The 12,784-nt window shown below is 31.2% G+C and overlaps 1 protein-coding gene and 1 long non-coding RNA gene across 2 annotated transcripts; both read left to right on the forward strand.

Annotated features, from left to right (window-relative positions):
- Window positions 1-218: 218 nt before the first annotated feature.
- LOC120082136 lies at window positions 219-2,272 on the forward strand. The gene is made up of 3 exons (XR_005483073.1): window positions 219-242; window positions 444-639; window positions 1,827-2,272. It is a non-coding gene; the product is annotated as an uncharacterized LOC120082136 (long non-coding RNA).
- A 9,333-nt stretch (window positions 2,273-11,605) lies between these two features.
- LOC120081724 (sigma factor binding protein 1, chloroplastic-like) lies at window positions 11,606-12,478 on the forward strand. Its single transcript, XM_039036822.1, has one exon. It carries the CDS (start codon window positions 11,892-11,894, stop codon window positions 12,330-12,332), a length of 441 nt encoding a protein of 146 aa, XP_038892750.1. The 5' UTR covers window positions 11,606-11,891; the 3' UTR covers window positions 12,333-12,478.
- The last annotated feature ends 306 nt before the right edge of the window (window positions 12,479-12,784 follow it).

Raw genomic sequence — 12,784 nt, forward strand, 5'->3', positions numbered from 1 at the left:
CCATTTTTAGCTCAATCACCAAATTAATATGATCTAACCATTACTTAATTTATTTATTTATGAGTTGACTCTCCTTATTATGGGGTTTATTGTACTTACTGTTTGAACTTAATGAGGTTAGGTGCACTTAAATATACCTAACTTTCCTCACCAACCATCTTTATTGTATCCTCTACTTATATCCCAATCCCTCCTCATACTTCTTTATACTTTTCCACAGACTCCTCTGGTAAACTATGTTGGTATGCCCCTACTCTTACTTTTTTATTTCAATTTTCTCTTAAACCATTTTACATTCTCATATGTGTTGTCTGGCTTTGCAATATATTTGTTTTCTTTCTTCCACCTCTAACTTCAACTTATTCCATCCATATAAGGTATGCTTCCTTGTTACCTTATAATCAAAGTAACATTTGTCGCTAACATTTTCATGCTTTTGTTAGGCCCTAAACCAATTATTCTGCCTCCTAGTTGTGGATTGTCCCGACCTTCATTCACTCCGAACATAAGCAAAGATATGATCTCGTATATTTTATTTCTACTTCAATCGTATTGACATACCCTATGGTCTAACTAGACTTCTCTTTCTTTTATGTAGGGCCCAAACTAATCGAACATACCTTTCGTAAGTAGTTTGAGGTTCGTAAGTTTTACGTTTGGAATGATCTTCATTATAGTCTATTGTTTGTTGAACTTGTTGAGGTTTGTTTAGTTGTAATGTATTATGGTTTTGTATTTTTCAATTGTATGTTTAATATGTTGGGATTGTTTAGTTGTGGATTTTGATTTGTTGTAAGTATTATGAGGTTTGTTTCAATTTTCAATCTCCATATTTCAATGTAGAATTCTATTTACAGTTTTAATTTGGTGCATTCCATATTCATTTCATTTTATTTAACAATCTTATGTGAATTAAAAAGTACACTTGAAATAAGTATAGAACAAAAAAATTTGTTTTTATTTATATAAAGTATGTCCGTAAATATTAAAAAATATTAATCAATGGAGACTAATTCTGAAGGAAAGTTATCCATGTAATATTTTCTAATATGACATAAATTTCACGACAAAGAAAGTATAATTACAGGAATAGGCATAGTAACAAAAGTTATAACTTTTTCAACATAAAAAACATAGCAATAAAATGACAAATATCTTAAAATTGCTTTTTAACAAGTCTTGATGTTGTTATGAATGATCAAATTTCCAATTTTTCAATCATTAATTTCTAATATGATAAAAATTTTACTTTTAAAAATAAATTTTTATTATTTTTTGGGTGTGGGATGACAAGGGTCTTCCTAGAATTAATTTTAGATACTTTGATATTTTTGTATACATTTTTTTTCACTATATAACTCTTTCAAAAATCTTAACCATCAAATATTGACTAAAACCAAATTGTCTAAATTATATTATAAAATGAAAGTAGTGTTTTGTTTTAATATACATATATTACATTTTTAGTTGATATTTATTATATTAATTATACAGAGTTATTATAGGTAATGTTAAGTAAGTTTCGAAACTATCATTACCAACCAACTTTAGATTGTGCTTAAATTGTAGAGTATTATAATAAATTTTAGACAAATCCAAAGATTTCAACTATTATAATACTTATGTAGACTTCTTTCACTATTACGTAGAAACACTTATAATTTGTCAACTAGAATATCTAGTTGGACATTTTAGTTTTTTTATAAGTAGGGATGTATGAGAACCCTTAACTATAACCATTAGAACTTATGCATCCTGATTCCCCAAAAAATCATTCACTTCAACGTTCATCACTGGTATTGACGACCCCTATTTTGAAAATATAGGTAGATGGGAAAACACAAATTCTATGTCGCTTTCATTGGTCGTAACCCAGGTATCTACCTATCCTGGCACGAATGTCATAGACAAGTCAATGAGTACAAAGGGCATTATACAAGTCGTATGACACATTTGATGAAGCGGAGCACGCGTATAGGTCTTACAGTACAACACACGTTGGACAAGTTAATAATCAGAGCGTAGGGCAATATAGTACAACTATTGCAACTGTAATAGACTTCATTTTTGGGATGATCGTAATGTATACTTGGCTCGGGATAGTAGGATATGAGTGATGTATTCAGTTGTCATGACTTGTCATTTTGTAATTAAATCCAAGTTTACTAATTCTAAGCATAATTCATCCTTTCAAGATCTACATACTTCCCTTATTACCTTAGTAAGATGGAGACTGTTCAGGAGCTGTTCAACCCGAAAACGTATATTTTGTGAATTTATTTTTTGAAACAGTCACATGTTCGGTTGTTTGATAGAATTTGTGTGATGTTCAGAATAATGTAACTGTACTACACTATCACATTCTCACCATCATTATGAAATGAAAGGTAATTATTCTATGTACAATTTCAGTTTCACAAGTTGTCCAATTATTCAACGTTAATGTGTACAATATGTTAAATAATAATGTTAAGTTAGCAAGATTCAATATACATACATACAATATACCAATTCATTAGTAATTTATTAGCAATATGACATGTATTTTGGTGGGATGTTTTACAGATTGAAGAGAATTAGAATTATTACAATTTTTTAAAATAATACATTGAAAATAATCTGTTATGTTTTACAAATTGAGATAGAAAAATTGAGATTTTACGGTTTATGTCATAAAATAGTTGAGACAATAGGTGTATAGTTGAAAATTAATTAACAATAGCAAAGGAAAACATTAAAAAAAAAAAAGTAAAAACAAACAAAAAAAATAACCAATCTCATTTACAAAAATTGCATCAGATACCCCAACTCAACTCAACTTTGCACCCAAACACAGACTTCTAAACTCAACTCAACTCTGCATACCAAAGATAGACAATAATTACCAATCCAACTCCACTCTGCACAACAAACATAGACAATTTAACTCTCCAAATAATAATTACCAACTCAACTCAACTTAACTCTCTACCTTTTCCATTACCGTTATTTGATGATTCCAAATATAACACTTTTTTTTAATTTTCATAATAAAGATTTTTTTATAATTTAATAAAGAACCTTTTTAGATTACACTAGCACCGACATTGAAATTTGAGTTACAAGCTTTAACTAAAATAATAATAAATAAACAATTAAAAATTGACATATGTCCCAGATTAAAATTTAAGACAAGAACGGGCCGATCTAACAATGTCATGTATTTTTCTCTTTATTGTTGGATCAAATCAATTATTTTGGTCCAATTAAAATTTAAGATTGGGTTAAAGTCTAATTGAGCAAAAGAAATAGGCTTAGTTTGGCTCAAATGCCAATTAAGGTTTAAATTTAATTAGTTTGATCCAATGGTCAGGTTCATGGACTAACCAAGCCCAATACCATAGAGTCCACTTGAGACTCTATAAATTGAGGAATTCTCCTTTATGTGAAGAGTTTGAAACTTTGCACTCCTCAACCTGAACAATCTTTGAAGATACAAGTCTCCTAAAAATACAAATATTCTTCCAAGACTTCAACTTCAAGAACATCATGTGTTTCGTATCCTCAAATCAAGCATACATGTATAGCTAAAAAAGAATCGGATGATTAAGTATTTGAAATCGAATCACATCTGTGGAGGGTGAAATTAAACCTAGTTAACCTAATTAAATCAAAGATAGTTGAGCTGAGAAAATGTTTTAATTAACTTGACCCATTTGAGCTATGAATGTAAGTCGAGTTAAGAGAGCGAGTTGAGCTGAAACATTGAGCTAAGAAAAGCAAATCAAGCTCGATAAATAGTTCGAGTTAGGAAGCCAGGCTAATAGGTGGGTTTCGGCCATTTAAGAACAATGTTGTTAGGTATGCTTCTTAACCAGGCAAAATAATAAAATATGTATAGATGTATAGATGTATATATGTATGTATGTAAAAAAAATAAAAATAAAAAAAAGGTAATTGGAGGAGGGGGCGGTATGCTTGCACCCTACAAGGCAGCCCGACTGCCACTTTTCTCACAAGGCAGCCGGGCTACCAAGCTTGGCTAACCTCAAAAGAGATCAATCTGGTGTCTTTTGACAGAAGAAGAGGGTCAACAACTTGTCAACCCCACCTTTTAAATTTGCAATATATATATGTATATATATTAAGTGTTTATTAATAGAATTTTACGTTGATTGATCGTCCAAAGGTCATATTAAGTGTTGTAAAAGAAATTCTTAATATGGCCTAGACATGCAAGAGCCATGCGTTACATTCAAAAGAATTTATTAAAGTAATTATTTATTGGAGACTATTAAATTACCATTTTTTGTTTTGTATAACTCAATTATTTACTAAAGCAATTAATTAAGAAAATATAATCATAATGTATTTGATAATTGGAGAATCAAGCATCATGGTTCTACCCAAGAGTCAAGCTCATTAAAGATTGAGATGTGTAGCGGTCCAGACAATGATGATAGCAGTTGAATTACATTCAAACTTGATTTTAACTTGAGCATCGGAGTGAATTTGGCTCAACACCACACCGGTGTTAGCTTTACTCACATTTTTGCAGGATATCGAATTACTCTTCTTAAACATAAATACAAATTTACTCTTTGTGTAATTTTTGGCATCAACAACATCTGCATCAAATCTACCTAAATCATTATGACTTAAAAAATGATGTTCTTTATTATTATTATTACTATTAATTTTTCAATAAAAATGCTCGGAATCTATCATCGCATCATTAACAACTATTATAATATTTCACTGTGACATAATAAAAATGTTTCAAACAAAAAATAATAATATATACCAGATATTATTCAATTCATTGACATTGGATTCAAGAATAACTTCTTTTCATATTTGTGGTGTTAGAGTAATACAAACTTGTAAAAGTGTAACCTTCAATCTTATTGTATTTGTCCAACGATAATTAAAAATTTTATTCTCCTTTGAGGTCGACAAAAATTAAATTTCTATATCCCATTTATTATAATAAAAAACAATTTATTTGTATTGATGCTCTGACCCACATTTAACTTTTCTGATATTTACTTTTAATATCCCTAACTTCATTTGGGCACTATACTTTTTTTTAGTGAATAGTGTATTTGACCAATACTATGACATATGGACAAAAATATTTAATAAAAAATAGACAAAATTACTCTTTTGGTTCTCAAATTTTGAAAAATAAGTGTGTTTGGTTTATAAATTTAAAAATTGTATCTTTTAGTCACGGGTTTGATAAGAATAGACTCATTTGGTCCTTGAGTTTTCAAAATATAATTCTTTAGTCTCTCAATTTTTAAAAATAGGATTAAAAAGACCCTCAAATAGCTTTATAATGTTATTTTGAATAATTATATTACATTTTAAATTAGAAGAATAATTTTTAAAACGCACATCCTTTCTAAAACTATTTTTTTCTAATTTTAAATATCAAATAATTATTTTTTAAAAAAATCAAACAAAAAATACTTCACGGATCTTTTAAATCTATTTTTTATAAACTTGGGGACTAAAAAGGTACATTTCGAACACTCATGGACCAAATAGACCTAATTTTATAAACTTGAGAACTAAAAAGCTACATTTTTAAAACTCTGGACCAAATACACATATTATTCAAAACTTTGAGACTAAAAACATAATTTTTCCTAAAAAATATATAGGTGCATTATAGGTTGTACCAATTTTTGTGTAACGCCTACTCAATTGCTCACTACAATTTATCATGTGGTAAAATATTTTTTTTATCTTTTTTTGTTTGTTTTCGTTGTGTGACATTGAAATAGATAGATTACACACCAAGATACATCAAAGTATTATTCATATTTCATAGAATCAAAATAAGCTACATGTTAGAAATCAACAAGATAAAACAAAGAGGAGACATTATTTATACCCTAGAGCTACTAGAATATCAACATACTAAAGTTTTATTGATATAGAAAATCAAATGTAACTAGAAAAATTATTCAATGAAACTATCACATATTCATAATAATCGTTGGATATGAATTAAAAAATTGATTTACATGGCTCTATTAAATATAAGTTTGAGAGGTAAAAATTGTCAGCCACGTTACAGCAACTCACCAAATAATGTGTATAGTTGAGTTAAAAGGTTGTCTTTGTATATTTGTTAAATCACACGTAAGTCAAAAGCTTAAGTCATTAGTTACGATAAATTTATTCTTATATTAAATACTTCAAGTGTCCCTTTTCCATAGCCAAACAGGTGTTATTAATTAGGGAAGAAATGCGGATAAAACAATAGCTAATGAGTTGCATCAAATTTCACACATCTTAGATGTCAATACAACAATGTAAAATTAATCAAGAAGTGCGTATCAATGGTCTACAACACATTTACTTTTATATATGTGTGAAAATAAGTTGAGTTTGATTTAAATGACTTAAATTAATTGTAATTAGGTCATTGATATATATAATGGTTGATATATTTTATTTTATTTTATTTTAAGGAAAAATACCTTTTATCCTAGATTTTGGGTCTAGTTTCTATTCAGTCCCTACGTTTAGTTCAAGTTTTGAGTTTGGTTTCATTCCAGTCTCTAAGTTTCAAAATGTTCAATTTTACCTAACATTGTTTTGCTTCAATTTGATCTCTATATTTCAAGATTTACATTTTAAAACTCGATTATTTACTAAATACTCATTTTCCGGACCTTTAATATTAATATTGTTGTTTTCAAAACTTATTAGAGAAATATCGTTGTTTTGAAACTTATTAGAGAAATATTGTTGTTTTGGGAGTTCGAGGCTAGAGGTCGAACGTTGAGAACTCGACGAACAAAGAAAAACTTGGAAACAATACATAAGCCAAAACTTCAACCCTCAACGAGGGAAATCTCGTGAATCTCGCTTAGATTGTCGAAGGTTGAAGTTTTGACACACATCCACCCTCGAGATTGCAGGTTTATTACTTTTCTTTTTCCTCATAAGAGGAAAAAAGTAATGAGATGGTATATACATTGTATCAGTAATGTATTGCGGGCTGTCTTCTAAAACAACCTATGCATATTTATATTCATTCGAATTAAACAGAGGCTTGTGGAATGGACGTGAGGGGGTGGGGATGACTAATATTTCTGAGAGCAACCCAGGCGAATATGAAGCGCATGGATACAAGTAATGCCTTGGAATGAAAGACAAATTCCGAATTAGCTTTGTCTACGAACAAAATATTTGTATATTAGGTTGGTCAAAGGTTACACACATGTCAAAACTTCAAAGAGATTAAGGAGGTAAGTGGGCTGAAGCAGATTCAGATTAAGAGAGAGGAGAGATTCAAAGCGAGAATGTTGGAGAAGAGCGTGAACTTCGTAAAATGAAATGGTTGAATAATTGAAAAATGAGATTATTCAGGATACTACATCATGAATGCTAAGATTACGCGTTGAGTTTCTGGTAATAGACATAATCAATCAAAAAAGTATTGTGTGATTGTTCCAGAAGAATAATAAAAGCTAGAATCATATAATATCGAAATAAAATAACCTAATTAAACAGGAGCAGACATTATGAGAGAGAGCGAGATTTTGGAGAGAGAAGCAGAGAAGTGAAGAAGAAGAGGATTTGATGAGGGAGGCAGAGAAGTGACCGAGAGCAGAGACTTAGGAAAAACAGAAAGCGAAGAGTGAGAAGCGCAGATCTTAGGAGAGGAGTGAGAGTTTTCAGATTATGAACTTCATAGAAGATTATTCCTCACAGTATACTATATATATAAAACGCTAACAATATCATACCTAGACGATGAATAATCATTTAGACTATATTGAATATATTAGATTATTATATATAACATATTGTATAATCATTAGACAATAAATTGAATTATTATACTTTATTATACTATAATTGAATAATTCATTCAGACAACAAATTGATAGTATTTAGATTATTATACTATAATTGAATATATCAGTAGACACACAATTGAATATATTCAGATTACTATATAATTATAATTGAATAATCATTAGATAATAAATTGAATATATTATATTATTATACTATAAAGTGAATATATTGATTATTTATCTATAAGAATATAAAATTAAAAATTATTTATTATTCAAGTCACAACTATCTGGAGCCCGTCTTAGTAACGAAGGACACTTCCATTCCGACTTATAGTCCTAACTGGTTACAAAAATCACAATCGTTTGTCGAGTGGCGGTTTCTGTTCCAATCCATCTCGTTGTGATAACGTGAACTTTTCGATCTACCAGGTCTTTCTCAACAATCAGATGTGACTTCAGGATGAGACGAGCATATTAGGGTGCGTGATCCAGTAATCTTCATACGGTACATGGAATGGTTGAAATTGAGAGAGAGTAACATTCAGCATACGTTGACAATTTGAGTAGTTAGTCCCAATAAAATTCTTCTGTAGTTCATTATGGAGTTAAAACACTGTGTACAAACGCGAGCCGTAAAGATGCGTACATAAATGTCGAATACTTACCACTTGTTACATGAACAGTATACTATCACTCTACAAGACATAAGAAATTTAGCACACTATCACTCTAAATTATCAACGTATACTAAATGTTACTCTCCTCAATCATCTGATTCACAGCCTTGGTCGAGAGATGAAAGCCCGAGATGCATACATTCCATATGTCTGTTTGAGAGTGTGCACTATCACTCTACAAGACATAGAACTATTGTTGGGGTTACCCTGTCTGACGTCGGTCAGTGGAGTCTCCCAGCTCACGCGACCAATGAAGGTGTAATACATGACCTGGCGAATTGTAGAAGTCTTTGTCTATAATGTTACCCTTCGGTGCGTCCTTCTATCCTTTCCACTCTCTGCTCCGACTATATAAATTTAAAGGCATCAAATGGTTAAGTTAATTATGGTTATTGGAACAACAATTTCGAGGCTCACAAAATGTTAATTCATTAAATAACATTATCACTAATTATAAATTAAATAACTAATCATATTTGACGAGATTATACCTCATATTAAGATATTGCTACGTAGCGCCTCAATATATAGACAAATAATGGTGGAAGTCTGTTTTCTCAGAATATAAATCAAGTCATTTATTTGTTCCCTTGTGTTCCTAGATCACTGTTAGCCTCAACACTACCATGATGCGTGGGCAGTCATTATCGTAAGGGGTGGATGAATGCTGGCATGGTTTTTATGATATATAACAACTTAGCTCATAAGACAGCAAGCTACCTAGGTTTCAGTATATAGTTGGGCACTCTTCATTAACTTTTATTGCAACTATGGGCTTGGGAGCAATTTCCATAATGGCTCCACAGTTACATCATCATTAATGACGCTTCAGTTTAGTTGGACGAGCCTACGGTTCTCAGTATGTTGTTTTAATTCAATTTAATTTGTATATCACTAATCTAGTTAATTTAAATTATAAATTATCAATTTAAAAATTTAGGTGGAGAGACAAATTTTGTGTGATTAGGACAGCTACACATATAGTCAACTAGTATAGATACATGTTTGATCTGCTTCAACCTGAACAGGTACATTACACTAAACCTAATCGATTATTTTATTCACATTTTTATTGTATTTGTCTTTAATATTCTCTAATATAATATTTTGTATTTCAGGTTATTTGGGAGCCGTACAAAATTATTGTGCATACTTTGCCTAATTTTTGTACGAATGGTCAAAACATATGACGGATGATGAGTCCTCTCATATATTTTCACATTGGTGAGTGGCATCTTCCTGACAGGGTGATGAGACAATTCGGTTTTCAGCAAGATGTCCCATCGCCTTGTAATACTGAACCCATACTGCATGATATTGACCTAAGAACTGGAGATTGGTTCGAAAAAATTGCACATTTGGTAGTACGAAGGCACTATCGTGCAAGGTTTATTGTAGTGGGGGTTTCTCTTGAACAATTTGACACAGATGTCACTCCAGAATATATTCATTGGTATAATAATATCACAAGGCGTTACGTCACTCGTCCGGGAGCAGCTGTGGGTCATATGGTAAATGAATGAATATTATCTAATTTTTTAATTTAAATTTATTTTAAATATTGTCTAATTGTTTTATAATTCACAAAGATCAAACAACAGTAGACTCCGTGAGGTTGCGAATGATCTGAACCAGGTTCTTGCTATATGTAGTGACAACCAAAGCTATATGGAGGAAATTCATTATATGTACGATATACCTATTGTTCCTCCACCAGTTCCTAAACGTAGAGGACCTATTTGGGAAGAGGATGAGTTTGATGAGGTTGCACATAATGTGGAAGAGTTGCCCTCTATGACGCTGACGCAGAGTCAAATTGATTATGTTAGTCCCATGATGATAATGCCAGCATTTGGTTCAGGACATTATGACTCAGAGGCTGGTCCTTCGTCTTCATACGTGCATGGACATGGTCGGGGTCGTGGAGAGCATAATGAATATTTATATTATGAAGCGCCTGCAGAGGTACCAGAGCAACATCAAGAAGAACCCGAGCAACCTCAAGTTCGAAGTCGACAACGACAACCAGCTCGAAATTGACAACGTCTGCCTCATGGGACACATTGATTTTTGTAATTATTTTTATATAAATGAGATATTTAATTTACATTTTTTTTATTTTTATGAGTTATTATTATTTTTAATTTATTCTTTTTAGAGTTTAAATAAAATAATAAAATATTTTTAGAAATTGTTTTTATAAAATGGAAATTTTTTTAAAAAAGAAAAAGAAAAAGAAAGGATTAGAAAGAAGAAGGTGGAATGTGTAATAATTAAAAAGGAAAAAACGGGGAAAATTTGTACGGTATTCTCGCTCTCTATCAAAATCTCGCTATTTCACTCTCGCTCACGCTCAAAATCTCGCTCTCGAATTTGATTGGGACGTTCAGTGATTAGAAGGAGATTCATTAGCTCGTTATTTAATTGAGATTGACAGAATCCGTAAAAATTATTCAACAAGCAATTCCAAGGGAATTTTATGAAAATTTAAAAATACGATCTTTTGATAGAGGAAGGTCTCCGGAATGATAATTAAACAAACTCAATAATAATGTTAGGAAGGGTAAGGTCGATGGTTCAAAGTTCGACGTACAAATGAAAGGAAGGATTTAGGTCGAATTTTGAACCTCGACTTATTTTAAAAAAAAAACAATATTTTTACAAATAGTCTGAAAACAACAATATTTTCCTAAATAGTTTCTAAAAGGGCAATATACTTTTAATTTTTCCCTCATTTTCCATCTTTAGTATTAATTTATATTAATAAATAAAAAATCATTATAAGAATTATAATTAATTAAGTTCAATATTTCACTTCATAATTATTTCTAATCAATTAATAAAAAAATTTATCAATGATTGAAAGTGAGTATTTAATAAAAAAAAATTGAAGTTAAAAAATATAAAATCTCAGAATTGGAGAATCAATTGAAATAAAACTCAAATCTCGAAAGTAAAATTGTAATATTTTGAAGAAACTTAAAGACTAAATTGAAATAAAACTAAAAACTTAAAAATAAAAAAGAAACTTAGGTATGAGATAAAAACTATACCTAAATCGTATGGACGTAAAAATTTGGTCCCTTAGCTCGGAAGATTACGGGTCCTTTAAGGACATCTTGAAAGAAAGAACCTTCTGTTGCTTTTCCCATTTTTCTCAATCTCTTTGTTTCATTTTCAATAGGAATTTTCCTTTTCGCTCAAAATTTCCACCCCCACCACTTTCCGGGAAACCGCCGCATGTTTGATTCCCAAGAAAATTTCTCCAATCCATAATCCGTACTTCCTTTATAAATCCCACCACCACCACCATATCCTTCCACTCCAAAATCACTCAAAATATAAAAACCCTATCTACCTCTATACAAATTAATTAAACCAAAAAAAGAAAAAAGAAGAAAAATTCCCGATGAATGTAACTGGCAAAAAACACCCAAAAAGAAGCAAGAAATCGGCGGCGGCCAATTTCAAAGTCGTGTACATTTCAAGTCCGATGAAGGTGAAAACCAGCGCCTCGAAGTTCCGATCTCTCGTTCAGAAACTCACCGGTCAGGACTCCGATGCCGAGAGGTTCATGGAACTGATCGCCTCCGCCGCTAGTGATCGGAATCTGCAATCGTCAGCGTCGGCGCCGTTCCTCGACTACCAACTCCTCGGCGATGACGATCTACTGGTGTCAGGAAAGGTCGAAACGGCAGCGTATGAATCGTCGGTTGCGGCTCTTCCGCCGCTGGATGATTTGGCGGTTCTGCAGAATTTCGATGCGAGTTTTGCAGAAATGTTCCATGGCTTTTGGTATGATTCTTCTACGGCACAAACTATGATGCCAGGTTTAAGTGCACTACTGTAGATTCGGCGTACTTTATGATTCTCCCTTTTTTTTTTTAACTAAATAATGTGACGTGGATTTGTATAGATACATGAAATTGTTGCCACATTTTTTTTGTCGATAATTATATATTTTGAATACAATATATACGGCAATTTTGAGAATTATTTGGGATTCCTGGTTGAGAATGCTATCAAAATTACACATTTGTTAGATAAGAGAAAGATAATGGATATATAAAGGAAGATAACTATCTCCATTGAAATTGGACCTTCTGCGGTGAAATAAAATCATAAGGATTTATGTTAAAGTGGATAATATCATATCATTATAGGCTCAGTGGTCCTTTGTTCGATGACAACTATCTCCATTAGAATGACCCATTTTGAGATACCATGTTGACCCTTTTGAACCATTGTGGAGATAGTTGGAGAGTCTATTATCCCTATTAGTAAAATTCTTATAAATAAAAA

This window comes from Benincasa hispida, chromosome 7 (genome assembly GCF_009727055.1).
Source record: "Benincasa hispida cultivar B227 chromosome 7, ASM972705v1, whole genome shotgun sequence".
Lineage (NCBI taxonomy): Eukaryota > Viridiplantae > Streptophyta > Magnoliopsida > Cucurbitales > Cucurbitaceae > Benincasa > Benincasa hispida.